Source organism: Mastigoproctus giganteus, chromosome 9, assembly GCF_048544385.1.
Source record: "Mastigoproctus giganteus isolate SK-2022 chromosome 9, ASM4854438v1, whole genome shotgun sequence".
Classification (NCBI taxonomy): domain Eukaryota; kingdom Metazoa; phylum Arthropoda; class Arachnida; order Uropygi; family Thelyphonidae; genus Mastigoproctus; species Mastigoproctus giganteus.
In genome coordinates, this window is record NC_143583.1 from 55,327,593 (window position 1) to 55,347,543 (window position 19,951).

The 19,951-nt window shown below is 38.7% G+C and overlaps 1 protein-coding gene across 1 annotated transcript in view; it reads right to left on the minus strand.

Moving 5' to 3' along the window:
* The window catches only part of LOC150080254 (amine oxidase [flavin-containing]-like), a 173,354-nt gene that overhangs the window by 97,954 nt on the left and 55,449 nt on the right, over window positions 1-19,951 (minus strand). Inside the window, exon 4 of the mRNA XM_090381580.1 lies at window positions 16,339-16,443. Coding sequence (XP_090237706.1) covers window positions 16,339-16,443 — 105 coding nt within the window. The remainder of the gene's footprint in view (window positions 1-16,338; window positions 16,444-19,951) is intronic.

Here is a 19,951-nt window from a genome sequence, read left to right on the forward strand (position 1 = left end):
GATGCTGCATAAGCTCATACTTGCTTTCTTGCATCACATGCCACTACTACTACTACTATTTTACCACTGCCAATATAAGACAGCTGCCGCCCGGTGCCCTTCTCTAGGCCTGAGTTTACGTTATGTGTTCGTGTCAAATGCACAAGTCCTGCACCCACTGGATGTAGTGCTGGGATGTCAATAAGTGAATTACTAGTGGAGAACTTCCACAAATTATCCTCACTTCCACAAAGAAACAGTAATTATTACATTAAACAGATATATACAATACTTGTTTTAAATATGCTCAGAGTCTCTGAATTCCTGAGAACCAAGAAATAATATATAATTAAATTACATACAATAGACAATTAACAACACTGTCTAGTCTGTCTGCTGGAACTTTCAAACCTGTTGACAGTTTTGTCATTGTGCTTCAAACCTTTTGAAGCACAATGAGATAGCTACTAAATGATTCTCATAAACCTTGTTTCACAGAAACCAATCTTTATAAAGACAATTGAAATAAATCGATGCAACATTAATTAACATAAATCAACACAATAACAATCCATATAAGTCAACACAATAACTCAATATAAGTCAACACAATAACAATTAACTTAAATCTTCTGTTTACACATAAACCTTTTGTCTTTTGGTCATTTGTGAAGTCAATTCCCAGAAGAAGCTGAAGTTGTTAGCTGAGTCCTCAATATGAAAACTGTTCTTGAGAAGGTTTGCAGAGCAGAAAAGTTATTATGGTCTTCAACTAAGATATTTACATTGTTCTCCAATAAGTTTGGAACTACAGACATTAAATCCGCTCTAGGTTGAGAGTACAATGGACAGTTCAGAAGTACATAATCCATTTTTCATATTCCCCACATGTGCAGTACAGATCAGGCTCCAGGCCACGCTCAAATAACTTAGCCAGGAGGGAACCATGCCTATTAGCAGATAAGAAGTTGTCATAAAAGGCCTAAACCATGAAATAACTCCAGAGGTCGTTGAGAATTCCGTTTGTACAATATACTTTCTTGTTACAAGAGTCAAAATTTGCTCTCATCCCATCTTTTTTGCCAGGCAACAGTAAATTCCTTCCAAAGCCTTTTCTTCTCCCTTTTAAAGTCGCTGGCTGGATCAGTCATAATTCCAAGCCTTGTCTTAGACTGTCCCTTTTTTTAGGTAGTAAATCAAACCCTGGAAAGCAATATATATAAATCTACAGGAATCGTACCAAGAATTTGGAGTGCATTGTTTGAAACAGTCCTTCGAATATTACTAATCACCAGAAGAACTGACCTTTGTGTGGAAATAAGTTTCTGTTTCACTTTTACCTTTGATACTTTTTTGGTACCAAACACTTGCTGTTTATGATATAATTCACAAAGGAGGATCAAAGGCTGACACAAGTAATTATAGACCTGTTAGTTTAACTTCTGTTCCAGGAAAATTAATGGAGGCACTGGTTAAAGAAGCACTGCAGGATCATCTAGACAAGAATTCAGTTATAGCTCAGATGCAGCATGGTTTTGTTAAGGGCAGGTCTTGCCTGACCAATTTGATTGGATACTATGATGCAATTACAAAAGAACTGGATGCAGGGAAAAAGCTCTGATATTATATACTTGGATCTTAGAAAGGCTTTTGATACTGTTGCACATGGAAGACTGCTGCACAAATTGGAGCAGTGTGGCATTGGAGGCAAATTGCTGCTATGGATAAGGGGATGGTTGAGTGGCAGAAGACAGAGAGTGGTAATCAATGGACACTGCTCAACGTGGACTAATGTTATTAGTGGAGTTCCTCAGGGTTCAGTGTTGGGTCCGTTGTTGTTTTCGGTGTTTAAGAATGATATTGATGATGGTATATCAAGTTTAATGTCCAAGTTTGCAGATGATACAAAGGTTGGCAGGGTTGTTAAGGACACTACTGACGCTATGCTGCTGCAACAGGATCTGGAAAGGTTGAACAGATGGGCTGAGAGGTGGCAAATGAAGTTTAACATTGACAAATGTAAAGTACTACATATGGGAAACACTAACCCCAGAGCAACGTATCAACTCTGCAGTACTACACTGACAGTGGTGGAGAATGAAAAGGACCTGGGGGTAATTGTGCAGGCAGATATGAAGTTCTCTGAGCAGTGCAGACGAGCTGCAAGAGTAGCTCATGGTGTCTTGTCAATGATATACAGGAATTTTTCTAGCAGGGATAAGGAGGTGATTATTCCCTTGTATAAGGCAATGGTTAGGCTACATCTTGAGTACTGTATACAGGTCTGGAGGCCTCATTTCAAGAAGGATGTAGAGCTGCTGGAACGGGTACAGAGAAGGGCAACAAGATTAGTGAATGGAACAAAGGGTTGCTCTTACGAAGAAAGGCTTAAGTTTTGCAAATTACAGAGTCTGGAGACTAGGCACCGGCCAGGTGATCTGATAGAGGTGTATAAGACTTTGAATGGTTTGAGCATGCTCAATGCCAATGGGATTCTTCCTCTTGCTCAGAATAATCACCTCAGAGGGCATAAATTCAAATTGAGGAAGGACGGATGTCGGATAGATGTGAGGAAATTTGCCTTTGGCTAGCGGGTGGTTGGTTGGTGGAACCGACTTCCATCACTTGTTGTTGAAGTTATAGCCTAAACAAATTTAAGGCTCAACTGGACAGGTATTTCGAACGAACGGAGGGGTGAAATGGGAGTGGTGTGTTTTTTTTTTTTTTTTCGGCTGATGCTGAATAAGCTTGCTTTCTTGCATCATATGCCTCTACTAATGCTAATAATAGGCAAAAATATGGTTTTATAGTAAAGGTTCAAGGTTTTCTTTGGTAATCCCCACTCTTTCCTTGAGATGCTGATAACTGAGGCTGTGAAAAAACAGATTTTGTCCCTGAGTTTTGACACATGAGGCAGAAAACTGAGTTTATCATCTAAGGTGATATCCAAATACTTAGTTTGGGATGCATAGGGGATTTGGGTATTATTTAGTTGGATTCTGGGTGATCTATTATGGCTAAAATGGTTCTTAAAGTAATAAAACTGGTTGTACTGGAAGATATTTTCAGTTTGTTGAGTGTAGCCCATGCCATCAAGTCATCCAAGATAGGCTGTATTTTCTCTTCAGTTATTCTCCTTGCACTTCCATTAGCAACAATCACCAAGTCATCCACATATGTTATCTTACTGATACCATTGTGTTCCCTCATTAACCACTGATCCAGCACAGTGTTCCAGAGGAGAGTTTCCAACAACGATCCTTGGGGGCATCCTCTTGAAATGTGAGCCCAGTACATAAGATGTTTTGCAGGTGTCAGCTGCAGAACCATTGGGAGTTTGAGCACGAGAGCAGCCTGTGCGGATGTAGCTTATTGTCGCTCTTGGGACAGAGAAGTTTTTTTCTGATTTATTTTCAGTTTTATTAGCTTAAATTGGCATATTAACTTGTTTTCTAGAGTAGCTTTATATTCCTAGTTATGATACTTAGTTTAAAGTTTAACTTAGATAGAGATTTTGTAGGTATTACTTAGTATCGGTAAGGGTATCAAATCCACATGTTACAAGCTCCAGCTCCGTTGAATGAGAGGTTTTTTTTTTAACCATATTTAGCCGATTTATTAACCAATTGTTATATCGAATTATTTTCTGTAAGTAGCTAGTCAGGATCCTTAGTTTATTCTGAATTAAGACAGCGGGAACTGGAAGTTAATCGATACTTAAGTGTCCGTAGATTTACCATTCGTAATTTCCCGCCATTTTACGCGATACAAAAGATATCGAACTAGATAGCATAAGCTTAGTATAGTATAGTACATAATATAATACCAAATAATCAGTGAATCTATTAATCTTGTTGAACTTCATTGTCGATTAAATTGTACTTTACCTATATACATATAACAACTTAGATTACGTAAAATAAATAATTAGCAAAAATAAAAAATTAATACTTAACTTGATACGGAAGTTATATAAAGGGATTTCGTAGATAACATCGATACTGAAACATAACTATAGCGTTATAACTGTATTGGGATACAAGTTTAGGGTTATAATTTTGCACTGAAATTGAAATTTTATTGAAAGTAAATCGAAATCATGACTCAAACCAGAGCAGCAAAGCAAAAGGCTCAAGCTAATAGAAGTGCTGTGGCTCAGGGGAGAATTGAGGGGGGGCAGTTGCCGTCTGAATCACAGCCTTGTAAAATGCACTATTTGCTTGATGTTTGTGGAGCAGTCAGGTACGGGACATGATACTGCCATGGGGGATGTCTTTGTCTGTGTGCGATGCAAGGAGTATAAGGAAATCAGACGACAACTCAGCGGTGTTATGGGCCTATATCAGAGCTTGAAGGACAGGGTGGATACCCTCGAAGGATTAAAAGTGAGGGCCCATCAAGCTCTCCGCTGCCCACACAAACGCCAGAGCTTGCACTTGGGCATCGTGCAACACAGCGACAGCCCCCAAGGCAGAATGCGCTGGTCCCAAAGGAACTAGTAGTTGTTGGTGACTCTATTGTCAGGGGAAATGGGAAACATCCTTTGTAAAAAGGATAGGTGCAATAGGACCAGGGTATGTCTGCCAGGGGCAAAGGTTGATGACGTTGCAGAGCAGATATCATCTTTTAAGGGCACAAAAAGTGATATAGTTGTACACGTTGGCACTAATGATATTAAGAGTAGGAGACCGGCGGAATTACTTAACAAGTACAGGTCACTGTTGAAAAAAAGCCGTGAATTAGGGTTGAATTTGAAAGTGTCTGCAATTCTGCCCAGACACGATAGGAGGGAGTATATGATGAGAGCCCTGTCGATCAATTCGGCCCGGGAAAGATTGTGCAGGGCTCAAGGGGTAGAATTTTTTTCAGCCTGGTCTGTACTTGTTAACAGGAGGGACTGCTTCTACAGGGATGGGATACACTTAAATAGAAAGGGTGCAAGAATGTTTGCTGATGCTATCGAGGCAGTGTTAGGTGGGTCGGAAAACTGCTAGATTGGGGGATACAAGGACTAATAGATTAACAGTAGCCACTGGCAGAGGTGAAAGTGATTCTTGCACTGCTTCTATTGGAATGAGTAGCAGCCTGGAAAATAAGATGCAGGTTATTTCAGAGACTGCTGGGAGTCATTGGGGTACAAGTAAACACATGGGTTGTGTTAGGGTAGCTAAGAAAAAGAACAGGTGCATGTATACTTGCATGTACACCAATGCTAGGAGTTTGGTAAATAAATTTGATGAATTTGAGGTATTGCTTGAAGCATCAAAGGCGGATATTGTTGGGATATCATAGACGTGGTGTCACACAGATATAAGTAATGCAGAACTGGAATTTGGGGAGTACAATGTCTACAGAAAGGATAGACAGGATAGGAAGGGAGGAAGGGTTATGCTATTAGTTAAGAAACACATAAAATCCAAGGAAGTGAAGCCAGTCGACATCGCTGGACAGTGCAGTGTCGAGTCAGTTTGGTGTGACATAGCATTGGGAGATCAAAAGTGAGAGTAGGAGTGTGCTATAGGCCTAATGACTCTGATGAGTATAATAAGAAACTGTACAGGGAAATAGAGTGGACCAGTAAATCAGAGAGTCTTATAATGGGGGATTTTAATTTCCCAGATATTGACTGAAATTTGTGGGTTGGTCACTCACAAACTAGCAAGGCTTTTGTGGATTTATTGGATGATTGTTTTCTACATCTGCATGTTCGGGAGGCAAATAGACGGAGTAATATTCTTGATTTGATTATCAGTAGTGATTCTTCATGCATTAAGAATCTGCAGATAAAGGAACCACTAGGTGGCAGTGATCACAGTGTGCTGAAGTGGGATTTAATCAAGGAGGTAACTACCATCAGGGGTAAAGGGAAGGGTTATTGCTTTCGTAAAGGCGACTACGATGGTCTGAGACAGTATTTAAATTTTATACAGTGGGACCAACCGATAATGTTACCAACAGCAAACTCAAAATGGGAAGCATTCAAAGAACTTATCTTGGAAGCTATTAGGCTTTACATACCAATTAAGAAATATTGTTCAAGGTTTAGGCCTAAATGGATGTCAGATGAACTAATGAGACATATGGCAGAGAAGAATGCATGGGATATATATAAATTAATGTGACACAGAAGCCTATGATAGATACAAGTTGATCTGTAACCAAGTTACAAAGGAGATTAGGCAGGCGAAGGCAGATTATGAGAAATCTTTGGCAAGGGACGCAAAGAAAAACAGCAAGGAGTTCTTTACTTATGTAAACTCTAGAAGGAAGAGGATGAATCAGATTGGTCCACTTTATATCGATGGTTCAACTGTTCATGATCCTGCTCAGTTTGCTAACAAACTAAATCAATATTTTGCATCTACATTCACACATGAGGATTTATTCAGGAAGGGGAATGCCATAGATGAAGTAAACACTGGCAATGAGCTAGATGATCTTGTAATAAGTGAGAGTAAAGTGGAGGAGAAATTGTTGAAGATAAATACAAGAAAGACACCTGGGGTGGATGGGATCTATCCAGTTATATTAAAGGAGGCAGCAAAGGAAGTAAGCAAACTCTTAGCCATAATTATGAGAGCTTCCTTGGACTCAGCAGAGGTACCCACAGACTGGAGATGTGCAAATATAATCCCAATTCACAAAGGAGGATCATTAATACATAACTATAGTGGTACACGTGATACGGAAGTTGTATAAAGGGAACTCGTAGAAAACACTAGATACCGAAAAAAATATATATATAACATAACTGTTTTGGGATATAACTTAAGGATTTAATTTTTGTTTTGAATTTTATTGAATTAAATCGGAATCATGACTCTGACCAGAGCAGCAAAGCAAAAGGCTCAAGCTAATGGGAGTGCTGTGGTTCAGGGGAGAACTGAGGGGGGCAGTTGCCCTCTGAATCACAGTCTATTAAAATGCACTGTTTGCTTGATGTTTGCGGAGCAGTCGGGTACGGGACATGATACTGCCAAGGGGGATGTCTTTGTGTGTGCACGATGTAAGGAGTGCAAGGAAATCAGGCGACAACTCAGCGTTGTTATGGGCCTTTATGAGAGCTTGAAGGACAGGGTGGATGCCCTCGAAGGAAATAAATTGAGGGGCCCATCAAGCTCTCAGCTGCCCACATCAACGCCAGAGCTTGCACTTGGTCATCAGGCAACACAGAAGCAGCCCCCTAGGCAGAATGCGCTGGTCCCACAGGAACTAGTAGTTGTTGGTGACTCTATTGTCAGGGAAACGGGGAACATACTTTGTAAAAACGATAGGTGGAATAGGACCAGGGTATGTCTGCCAGGGGCAAAGGTTGATGACGTTGTAGAGCGGATATCATCTTTTAAGGGCACAAAAGGTGATATAGTTGTACACGTTGGCACTAATGATATTAAGAGTAGGAGACCGGCGGAATTACTTAGCAAGTACAGGTCACTGTTGAAAAAAAGCCGTGAATTAGGGTTGAACTTGAAAGTGTCTGCAATTCTGCCCAGACACGATAGGAGGGAGTATATGATGAGAGCCTTGTCGATCAATTCGGCCCTGGAGGGATTGTGCAAGGCTCAAGGGGTAGAATTTTTTTCAGCCTGGACTGTACTTGTTAACAGGAGAGATTGCTTCTACAGGGATGGGATACACTTAAATAGAAAGGGTGCAAGAATTTTTGCTGATGCTGTCGAGGCAGTGTTAGGTGGGTCGGAAAACTGCTAGTTGGGGGGGATACAAGGACTAATAGATTAACAGTAGCCACTGGCAGAGGTGGAAGTGATTCTTGCACTGCTTCTATTCAAATGAGCAGAAGTCTGAAAAACAAGATGCAGGATATTTCAGAGACTGCTGGTAGTCATTGCGGTACAAGTAAACACATGGGTTGTGTTAGGGTAGCTAAGAATAGAAACAGGTGCATGTATACCTGCGTGTACACCAATGCTAGGAGTTTGGTAAATAAATTTGATGAATTTGAGGTATTGCTCAAAACATCAAAGGCAGATATTGTTGGGATATCAGAGACGTGGTGTCACACAGATATAAGTAATGCGGAACTGGAATTTGGGGAATACAATGTGTATAGAAAGGATAGACAGGACAGGAGGGGAGGAGGGGTTATGCTATTAATTAAGAAACACATAAAGTCCAAGGAAGTGAAGCCAGTCGACATCGATGGACAGGGCAGTGTCGAGTCAGTTTGGTGCGACATAAGCATAGGGAAATCAAAATTGAGAGTAGGAGTGTGCTATAGGCCTAATGACTCTGATGAGTATAATAAGATATTGTACAGGGAAATAGAGTGGGCCAGTAAATCTGAGAGTCTTATAATGGGGGACTTTAATTTCCCAGATATTGACTGGAATTTGTGGGTTGGTCACTCGCACACTAGCAAGGCTTTTGTGGATTTATTGGATGATTGTTTTCTACATCAGCATGTTCGTGAGGCAACAAGAGGGAGCAATACTCTTGATCTGATTATCAGTAGTGATTCTTCATGCATTAAGAACCTGCAGATAAATGAACCACTAGGTGGCAGTGATCACAGTGTGTTGAAGTGGGATTTACTCAAGGAGGTAACTACCATCAGAGGTAAAGGGAAGGGTTTTTGTTTTCGTAAAGGCGACTATGATGGTCTGAGACAGTATTTAAATTCTATACAGTGGGACCAACTGATGATGTTACCAACAGCAAACTCAAAATGGGAAGCATTCAAGGAACTAATCTTGGAGGCTACCAGGCTTTACATACCAACTAAGAAATATTGTTCAAGGTTTAGGCCTAAATGGTTGTCAGATGAGCTAATGAGACATGTGGCAGAGAAGAAAAATGCATGGGATACATACAAATTAATGGGTGACATGGAAGCCTATGATAGATATAAGTTGGTCTGTAACCAAGTCACAAAGGAGATTAGGCAGGCAAAGGCAGACTATGAAAAATCCTTGGCAAAGGATGCAAAGAAAAACAGAAAAGAGTTTTTTACATACTTGAACTCGAAAAGGAAAGGGATGAATCAGATTGGTCCACTGGATATTGATGGTTCAACAGTTGAGGATCCTGCTCAGGTGGCTAACAATCTAAACGAGTATTTTGCATCTACATTCACGCATGAGGAGTTATTCAGGAAGGAGAATGATGTAGGTAAAGTAAACATTGGCAGTGAGCTGGATGATTTTGTAATAACTGAGAGGAAAGTGGAGGAGAGATTGTTGAGGATAAACATAAAAAAGGCACCTGGGGTGGATGGGATCTATCCAGTTATATTAAAGGAGGCAGCAAAGGAAGTATGCAAACCCCTAGCCATAATTATGAGAGCTTCTTTGGACTCAGGGGAGGTGCCCATAGACTGGAGATGTGCAAATGTAACCCCAATTCACAAAGGAGGATCAAAGGCTGACACAAGTAATTATAGACCTGTTAGTTTAACTTCTGTTCCAGGTAAATTAATGGAGGCACTGGTTAAAGAAGCACTGCAGGATCATCTAGACAAGAATTCAGTTATAGCTCAGACGCAGCATGGTTTTGTTAAGGGCAGGTCTTGCCTGACCAATTTGATTGGATACTATGATGTAGTCACAAAAGAACTGGATGCAGGGAATAACTTTGATATTATATATTTGGATCTTAGAAAGGCTTTTGATACTGTTGCACATGGAAGACTGCTGCACAAATTGGAGCAGTGTGGCATTGGAGGCAAATTGCTGCTATGGATAAGGGGATGGTTGAGTGGCAGAAGACAGAGAGTGGTAATCAATGGACACTGCTCAACGTGGACTAATGTTATTAGTGGAGTTCCTCAAGGTTCAGTGTTGGGTCCGTTGTTGTTTTCGGTGTTTATGAATGATATTGATGATGGGATATCAAGTTTAATGTCCAAGTTTGCAGATGATACAAAGGTTGGCAGGGTCGTTAAGGACAATACTGACGCTATGCTGCTGCAACAGGATCTGGAAAGGTTGAACAGATGGGCTGAGAGGTGGCAAATGAGGTTTAACATCGACAAATGTAAAGTGCTGCATATGGGAAACAGTAACCCCAGAGCAACGTATCAACTCTGCGGTACTACACTGACAGTGGTGGAGAATGAAAAGGACCTGGGGGTAATTGTGCAGGCAGATATGAAGTTCTCTGAGCAGTGCAGACGAGCTGCAAGAGTAGCGCATGGTGTCTTGTCAATGATATACAGGAATTTTTCTAGCAGGGATAAGGAGGTGATTATTCCCTTGTATAAGGCAATGGTAAGGCCACATCTTGAGTACTGTATACAGGTCTGGAGGCCTCATTTCAAGAAGGATGTAGAGCTGCTGGAACGGGTACAGAGAAGGGCAACAAGATTAGTAAATGGAACAAAGGGTTGCTCTTACGAAGAAAGGCTTAAGTTTTGCAAATTACAGAGTCTGGAGACTAGGCACCGGCGAGGTGATCTGATAGAGGTGTATAAGGCTTTGAATGGTTTGAGCATGCTCAATGCCAATGGGATTCTTCATCTTTCTCAGAATAATCACCTCAGAGGGCATAAATTCAAATTGAGGAAGGACGGATGTCGGATAGATGTGCGGAAATTTGCCTTTGGCCAGCGGGTGGTTGGTTGGTGGAACCGACTTCCATCACTTGTTGTTGAAGTTGATAGCCTAAACAAATTTAAAGCTCAACTGGACAGGTATTTCGAACGAACGGAGGGGTGAAATGGGAGTGGGTGTTTTTTTTTTTTTTTTTTTTTTTTTTTTTTGGCTGATGCTGAGTAAGCTTGCTTTCTTGCATCATATGCCTCTGCTAATGCTAATGCTAATGCTAAAGGCTGACACAAGTAATTATAGACCTGTGAGTTTAACTTCTGTTCCAGGAAAATTAATGGAAGCACTGGTTAAAGAAGCACTGCAGGATCATCTTGACAAGAATTCAGTTATAGCTGAGACACAGCATGGTTTTGTTAAGGGAAGGTCTTGCCTGACCAATTTGATTGGCTACTATGATGTAGTCACAAAAGAATTGGATGCAGGGAATAACTTTGATATTATATATTTGGATCTTAGAAAGGCTTTTGATACTGTTGCACATGGAAGACTGCTGCACAAATTGGAGCAGTGTGGCATTGGAGGCAAATTGCTGCTATGGATAAAGGGATGGTTGAGTGGCAGAAGACAGAGAGTGGTAATTAATGGACACTGGTCATCGTGGACTAATGTTATTAGTGGAGTCCCTCAGGGTTCAGTGTTGGGTCCATTGTTGTTTTCGGTGTTTATGAATGATATTGATGATGGTATATCAAGTTTAATGTCCAAGTTTGCAGATGATACAAAGGTTGGCAGGGTTGGTAAGGACACTACTGATGCTATGCTGCTGCAATAGGATCTGGAAAGGTTGATCAGATGGGATGAGAGGTGGCAAATGAAGTTTAACATTGACAAATGTAAAGTACTACATATGGGAAACAGTAACCCCAGAGCAACGTATCAACTCTGCGGTACTACACTGACAGTGGTGCAGAATGAAAAGGACCTGGGGGTAATTGTGCAGGCAGATATGAAGTTCTCTGAGCAGTGCAGACGAGCTGCAAGAGTAGCTCATGGTGTCTTGTCAATGATATACAGGAATTTTTCTAGCAGGGATAAGGAGGTGATTATTCCCTTGTATAAGGCAATGGTCAGGCCACATCTTGAGTACTGTATACAGGTCTGGAGGCCTCATTTCAAGAAGGATGTAGAGCTGCTGGAACGAGTACAGAGAAGGGCAAGGTTAGTGAACGGAACGAAGAGTTGCTCTTACGAAGAAAGGCTTAAGTTTTGCAAATTACAGTGTCTGGAGACTAGGCACCGGCGAGGTGATCTGATAGAGGTGTACAAAGCCTTGAATGGTTTGAGCATGCTGAATGCTGATGGGACACTGCCTCTTGCTCAGAATAATCAACTGAGAGGGCATAAATTCAAATTGAGGAAAGACAGATATAAGATAGATGTGAGGAAATTTGCCTTTAGCCAGCGGGTAGTTGGTTGGTGGAACAGACTTCCATCCCTTGTTGTAGAGGTTGATAGCCTAAATAAATTTAAGGCTCAGCTGGACAGGTATTTCGAACGAACGGAGGGGTGAAGGAAGGTTTTTTTTTTTTTTTTTTTTGACTGATGCTGCATAAGCTTGCTTTCATGCATCATATGCCTCTACTAATGCTAATGCTAAATCCTGTTTTTCTCCCTGAAGTTTTTTGTAAACAATATCATGCCTATCATCCATCTTGTCAGCCATCCATCTGTCACCTTAAACTATTCGTGTAATTTTTCAGCAAAATCATTAGTTATTTTGAAGAAGAAGAATGCTATGATTGATTGGTGCATTAAATGAGCTGATCTGTTTGAACCAAACAAACAGAGCTTCATCTACTGTTTGGCATTTCCCTTTGCACTGCCTTTTTCTGGTTTCACTAATCACATTAGTGTTTAATGTGTGATATGATTTTAAAAATTTTGATAAAGATGACTGAGACACTCCTAATTTTACTGCTGCTTCCCTTTGAGACATTGTCTAAGTTTAATTTATCATACATTTCTATAATTTGTAACTTATCTTTTACACTCAAATTCACTCTCTGTCTGTTCACCAACAGTTTTTTTTTGGTAGTAAAATTTGAAACAGTAAAAAAGATAAGCATCAATCAATAACAAAGCACATGGCACACACAAATTGGAAGTAACACAACACAAGCAAGTGAGACAAAGTTTAGATATAGAAATGAAGAGAAGATTTCACCATAATAACGTGAAAACAGAGAATTCCAGCTATCAGTATTATATCAAATGAATAAGATCGAGTTTACTATCCATTTATTGCACTAACAGAATTACACTAACAGAAAAGCCCAATAAACCAGAAACTGCAAATTGTTTTTATTGTTTTATGGTTGTGAGCTCTATAAATGGGACTGACAAAATGTGCTTTAGAAAAATATCACAGAGGCATTCAAAATTAATTCTTATAACTGAAAACGTGATTCTAGTAAATAATGAAAGTGTAGTGCATTTTATTGATTTGGATCGGTTCTTCGAAATTTGATTCTATTGAGCAACTCACTATAATCGGCAGCACTTAGTGTGTGTGTGTGTGTGTCATGGTCATTTATGTGCTTTAAAATACATTTGGTCCTAGCCAATGTCAAATAAATGCCATAGCATTAGCATAGGTATATCTGATGCAAGAGAGTAAGCTTATACAGCATGACCCAAAAAAACAACCTTCCCATTTCACCCATCCATTCACTCCAAAAGTTTGTCTAGTTCTACCTTGAATTTATTTAAGCTGTCTACTTCAACAATGACAGATGGAAGTTTGTTCCAGCAATCAACCACCCGCTGGCTAAAGGCAAATTTCCACACATCTAACAGACAGGCTCTAGGGCAAGAATGTATGTCCATCCATGCTCAATGTATTTTAATTTAGTACTGTTAATAATTTACATTAATTAATTATATTTAATATTTATTTAATTTTAATAATAGATTTAATTGTCATTGGACAACATACAAAAAGTCCACTTATCAATGGGTTATTAATCTTGTTCAGCAAACTAGTTCATGTTATGAAATAATTACTGACTTTGAAGTGTTTATGGTAGTGCAGTAACACCTTATATGGCTCAGATGAATATCTGCCTGCAAGGAAATTAAAAAACTGTGTGTATAATAGTAAATATATTTCTTTTTCATTTTTGTGGCATTTTATGTTAATTGCAATAGTACTAACTTTTACTATTTTTCAATCCAAGTGTAAAGGATTTTAGTGGCTCCCATTTGGGATAGGGACAATTTACTTATATATTCAGGAAATCTAGGGCCAAAAATGTACCAGCCCCGCACCTCAAGAATGCTTTTAAGAAAGAAGCCTGAGCTAAACTATGTTATGGATTAAACAGGCTTTTGTGGGTTACTCTACCTTTTTTCTGTGGGAAAAGACATTCAGAGTTTGAGTTTCTGAGACAGAATCTATAACTTTACTACACTGAATGTAAAAATGCAATATCAAAGCTAAAATAAAATTTCTCAAAAATTCAGGAACAATTCACTTTTATGGTGGATTGCTAGGTATGTTACTAGATGAAATTTCTTAGGAGTTTTAATGTAATTTTTTTAAAGAAAAAAAATTTAAATTAATTAAAGAAAAAATAATAAAATTTAAAAAATAAATTTTTTTTTTAAAGAAAAAAAAATTAATGTGAGTAGAGGAATAGTGATTAACAAGTTGATTTGGTGATATGCAATTCAGGGTTAACCCTAAAATTCAGGGAACCTGGGTGTGAGAATTAATGTTGGGAAAAATGATAGCAAGGAATTCTCTCCTTAGCTGGATTGAACTCCTCCTCCTTCACCCTGAATGGTTGGGGAGTTTGGGAGGACCAGATGAATTGCATCTACTACACCTCCCTTCTATCCCCCCCCCCCCAAGGATTGGCCCTGGTACACTCCTAATAATAATTTTAACCACTTGAGGTGTATGAAATGCACTTCCACAAATATTTTGTTGAATATATTATAACTATTAACATCTGTTAAAATAATAATTTCAAAAAAATGACTATTCTTCATTCCCACCTTTTTGGTCAGCTTAAAGGGCCTCCTGTGAACTATGGATTCCAGGGAACTGCCCTAGCCAAGTTCCATCTCTGATACTAAACCATAAAGCTATTTGATAGAAACTGAGCTGATGTAAGGCATATGCAACTGCACTGGGAACCTTGCACAATCAAATTTCTCTGGCACTCATTGAGCTATGAACATTTAAACAAGGCTTCATTAAGATATTACCTATATTTCGTTACAGTACAGAATTTGTTTTTTTTCTTTTTTTTTCCTGGTCATAAATAGTTGATGTATCGATGTAGTTTATGAACACAATGTAAAGGTTGTTTAAAGTGCCCTGTAAACAACAATAGGTAATTACCAATGATCTCAGTGGAGATATTTATAATCACACAGCACTCTCAAAGAAGCTTGTAGTACCTTGCTTAAGAATTACTGTTGTTTGGTTTTTAGGAGCATTAGCAACTAAGGCCATATTGCTCCGGGGATATGCGGTAGTCATTCCCTGACCTTTCTGCATCCTCCGTATTTGGTAGTCACGAGCTCGAACCCCGGTGTAATCAAGAAGCACTGCTGCTCCTGCCCACCTGGCTACCTACCTTGATTACACCAGAAGTGCTACGCCAAGAATCACTGCTTTAAAGTAGAGTTTATATCATATTGAGACTGTTCACAGCAATAGTGTCCCTGGAGATCACATATCAATTTACAAACTACTACACATCTTAGCTCATTTTAAGTTAAAACAATTAGCTTTTTATCCAATCTCATATGCAGAGTTACTGGACATAATACTCTTTCCACATACTAATTTAGGTCTCATTTTATTTTGACAACATCTCATTAAAGCATGAGATGCAGTTCCAAAATCTATCATCATTCTGTCAGCCTCAATCAATGCAAACAGTGTTTCTTGCAAATTTCTTGATTATAATTAAGTAATTCCAGGATAATTTCCAAGAAGTTTCCAACAATGTTGAAAATTCACTTGACTTCAAACCAACCAATTTCTACCTTTGGGGATAGAGTGATAGGCCATGTAAAGTCTCAGTGCTAGTAAACACTATTATAAGAAGGAGGTTTTCATACACTGCATATCTCTAATGCCTGCCTGATGGGATTATACTACCCAGCTACCTGCCTGTAACTTTCATATGTCACAGTAAGATATTTTAAAATACAAGAGGCAATCACACTCTATATATATTGATAAATAAACCCTTCTCCAATGAAATATTCAACACCCAATATATTCAATAAATCCCAAATATTTGTTTGGGAATATATACTATAATGCTAATTATGAAAATTATGATATTAGTGTCCCCTGTAAATGATTATACCCATGTATTTATTTTGTCTGTAAATTGCGTGTGTTCTATGGTTGATTTGCCTGTTTGCTGGTGAAAAACCCAAGTTTCTGGGGGTGGGGGGAAACCTTGCTATCTACGTCTGAGACCAACTAACTCAGGTACAGAGTGAAAAAAGACCACTAAGGTTCCTCATGTCATTGAAGGGATTCAAATCCGTGCCTTTTCCACTCAGCATGGGGGAGGATAGTGATGATACCACTGTGCTACCCACACAGACATACTATAATGCTGTGAGATGTTAACATTCCCAATTTTTAACAGCTGGAATCATGATGACCTCAAGCTACCTGTGAAACTTCAGATATTTAGGATGGATCAACCAGTACTTAATTTTGAACTAACTTAGCTATTTAACTTTGAAGTGTCCACTTTTTCATATACAAATTAATACGAGTAAAAATTTCTTAAAAACTGAAAACTTAAAAAAATTTTACCTCTTTACCCATTTCACCCAGTAAACGAACAACATAGTTGAGGTCCATATTCACAAATATATTCCAAGAAGATGGCAAGAGTGAAGTAAGTCGACAATGATGACCCTATAACATAATGCAAAATTAAAAGTAACTAAATCTTATTCAATTTATGAAATTTATTCACATATTATAATCTTTGTTTTTGCATTATATAATAATATTATTGGTTTTTAATCACATACTGCATCCCTCTATGTTCAGGCTCTCCATGAATTTTGGTTATCAAAGATGAACCCTGTGTTAGATCAAATTACACACAATGAAATATTACACTGTTCATCTAGATTTTGACTGACTTTTACTTTAATTATAAATTAAAGTCAGTCAAAACTTTAATTAAGTCAACACATCAAAACATCTTGACTTTAAGTTAACAGAGATTTCAGTTCCTCAAGAAAGTACACCAACAAAGAATTTCCTCAGGAAAGTATAGTTTTAGCCATCTTACTTTTTGGCCATTTCATTATTTTTTTTCCCTCTCTCTTTAGTAAAAGTAAAGTGCAGCCATTATCAACCCACTGCAGGATGGAAGCCTCCTCAACAATTCATGCTGAGGGAAATGGACCATAATCTGCCATGCTGGTCCAGTGTGAGTTGGCAGATCGACCGTATTCAGCAGTCAGGGGCTTGAACCCCGGTCTACTCAAAGAGCGTGTGCTACTGCACTCCCGCTCCTGCCCACTCGGCTACGGAGGCCATAGTATCAACACTAATTTAATACCAATGATATTATTATTCCTCTCTTTCTGTCCAGGCTTAAATTCAACACTTTTGTAGTTTATTATTTAGTAGCTTTCTTTGTAGTGAAATAACAATACTATTAAACATTAGATACCAAATTTAGGCAGATAATTATTCACCCATACATTGATATCAGGCAGTACTGATCACTACTGATTTCCATTTACTAACATTGGTTAATGAGAAAAGCACAATAATTTCATACCCTTATTTTATTTAAGTTCTATTTTAAGATTCCTAATGACAAAAGATGAAGCACACCCAGGGTCCTGAGCTAGATATCTCTCTCTCTCTCTCTCTCTCTCTCTCCCTACCTACCTACCTACTTACTTATCTCCCTCCCTCCCTCTCCCTCCCCTGGTGGTGGTGCAGCATAAGCATCAGGCTTCCTTGTTAATAATAATTTGATATAATGAATATTAATGATGTAATGAATGGACCATGTTTGAAAACTCACATACTGAGTGCCACCTGAGCAGAAGCCCATATGCACTTCAATCTTTTTACTAGCTAAAATTCTGACTATGCCTTGCAATCTTTTTAAGATGGCTATAACAATTAAAAGACAAAATAAAATTTAAGGATAATAAGTTGATTAAATTAATTTAAATGAAACTAAGCAAGTTTAAATCATGAACGGTACAGCACAGGCCTTTAGCCCTCACCAGTGAATAGCACATAGCACTATACAAAGACTCAGGTTACCATCCTTAACTTCACAGAGGTAGGCCATTACTATTTTTACTTGTGCTCTCTCCTTTTAAACAGTTTATCAACAAATTTACAAAAAGCCTTAAAAGTAGCATGATGTAAAAACAACATATTTATAGAGTCCAAATTCAACAAAAAGTCTCTTGCCAGCTTGGAGTGCAAATCCTCATAGATACAATGCATCACATGGAGTCCTGTCTCCATTGCCCCACAGAAACATAAACCAGATTGTACAAGGCTGAACTGACTCAATCTGGCCATTAGGCTTGCTTCCAGTCAACAGTAAGCAAGCAAAAAGTCTTTATGCCCTCCCCTTATCAGAATTTTTTCATCTATTTTGTCATATATTCATAAATTCATCACATATACACCTCCTTTCTATAGCAAACTGCTGCCATCCAAGTGCCACCCCACATCCAGGGTATGAAAGAATACGCAAAATTTTAGTGAAGATTTCTCTTTTCATAGAATACACTAATTCAGCTCAAATAACTAAAAGATCTGCAGGTAACTTGCCAGACATTACTTGAAAAGCATCAGTCAATACCATCAGGCAAGCACAGGTTATGCCCAAAAGAGTGAAATGCTGTGCAGATAATATATGCTTTTTAACTATAGAGTTAACAGCCCAAGTATTCCAAGATACAGCAACACATGTAATGATGAGAACAAATATACACTTGTACAGTGTGTTTAGTATGTGGGCCTTTATGTCCCATCTCACACTTCTCTGAGGAGCATGGGATACAATAGCTTTGTTTTATCCACCTTTCCCAAGAAAGAGTAAGGCTCCAGGGCCAGAATCATGTCAATAGACCTCTCCACTACTGAAAGTAGTGGAGGAGAGTAGCCTTAGCCTTCGGTAATAACCTGTAACATTAGTAATATAAAATGACTACTGGCACTATTCATAGCCTACCCTCTTTTTGTTTATTTCAAAAGCCTTCTGATATTCTGTACAAGTTATGAGGATTACAATGTGTACAGAAAGAGTAAGGGCAAGAATATATGTTACTCTTATTCAGGAGTTACTCTTATTTAAGAAGCACATAAAATCTAAGGAAGTGCATCCAGTTGACATGGGTGGACAGTGCAGTGCTGAGTCAGTTTGGTGTGACATAAGCACTAGGAAAGCAAAGTTGAGAGTAGGAGTGTGTTATAGGCCTAATGACAACAACAAAACTGTACATAGAAAAAGAGTGGGCCAGTAAATCAGATTGTCTTATAATTGGGCTTTTTAACTTTTCAGATATAGACATGAACTTGTGGGTTGATCACTCACACACTAGCAAGACTTTTGTGGATTTATTGGATGATTGTTTTCTACAACAATCATTTATTGGATGATTGTTTTCAAGAGGCAATCAGAGGGAGTAACTCTTGACCAGATTATCAGCAATCATTATTCATGCATTACGACTCTGCATATAAGGGAACCACTAGGTGGCAGTGATCACAGTGTATTGATGTGGAATTTACTCAAAGAGGTAACTACCATCAGGAGTAAAGGGAAGGGTTTTTGCTTTTGTAAAGGGGACTATGGTGGTACAAGACACTATATAAATTTTATAAGGTGGGGCTAACTGATGATGTTACCAACAGCAAATTCAAAATGGGAAGCATTCAAAGAATTTATCTTGGAAGCTACTAGGCTTTACATACCAACAAAGAAATATTGTTCAAGGTTTAGGCCTAAATGAATGTCAGATGAACTAATCAGACATATGGCAGAGAAGAAAAATGCAAGGGATACATATAAATTAATGGGTGACATGGAAGCCTATGACAGACATAAGCTGGTCTTTAACCAAGTCACAAAGGAGGTTAGGCAGGTGAAGACAGACTACGAGAAATCTTTGGCAAGGAATGCAAAGAAAAACAGCAAACAGTTCTTTACCTATGTAAACTCTAGAAGGAAAGGAATGAATCAGATTGGCCCACTGGATATTGATGATTCAACTGTTGATGATCCTGCTCAGGTGGTTAACAAACTTAATGAGTATTTTGCATTTACATTCACACATGAGGAGTTATTCAGGGAGGGGAATGCCAGAGGTAAATTAAACTCTGGCATTGATCTAGATGATTTTGTAATAACTGAGAGGAAAGTGGAGGAGAA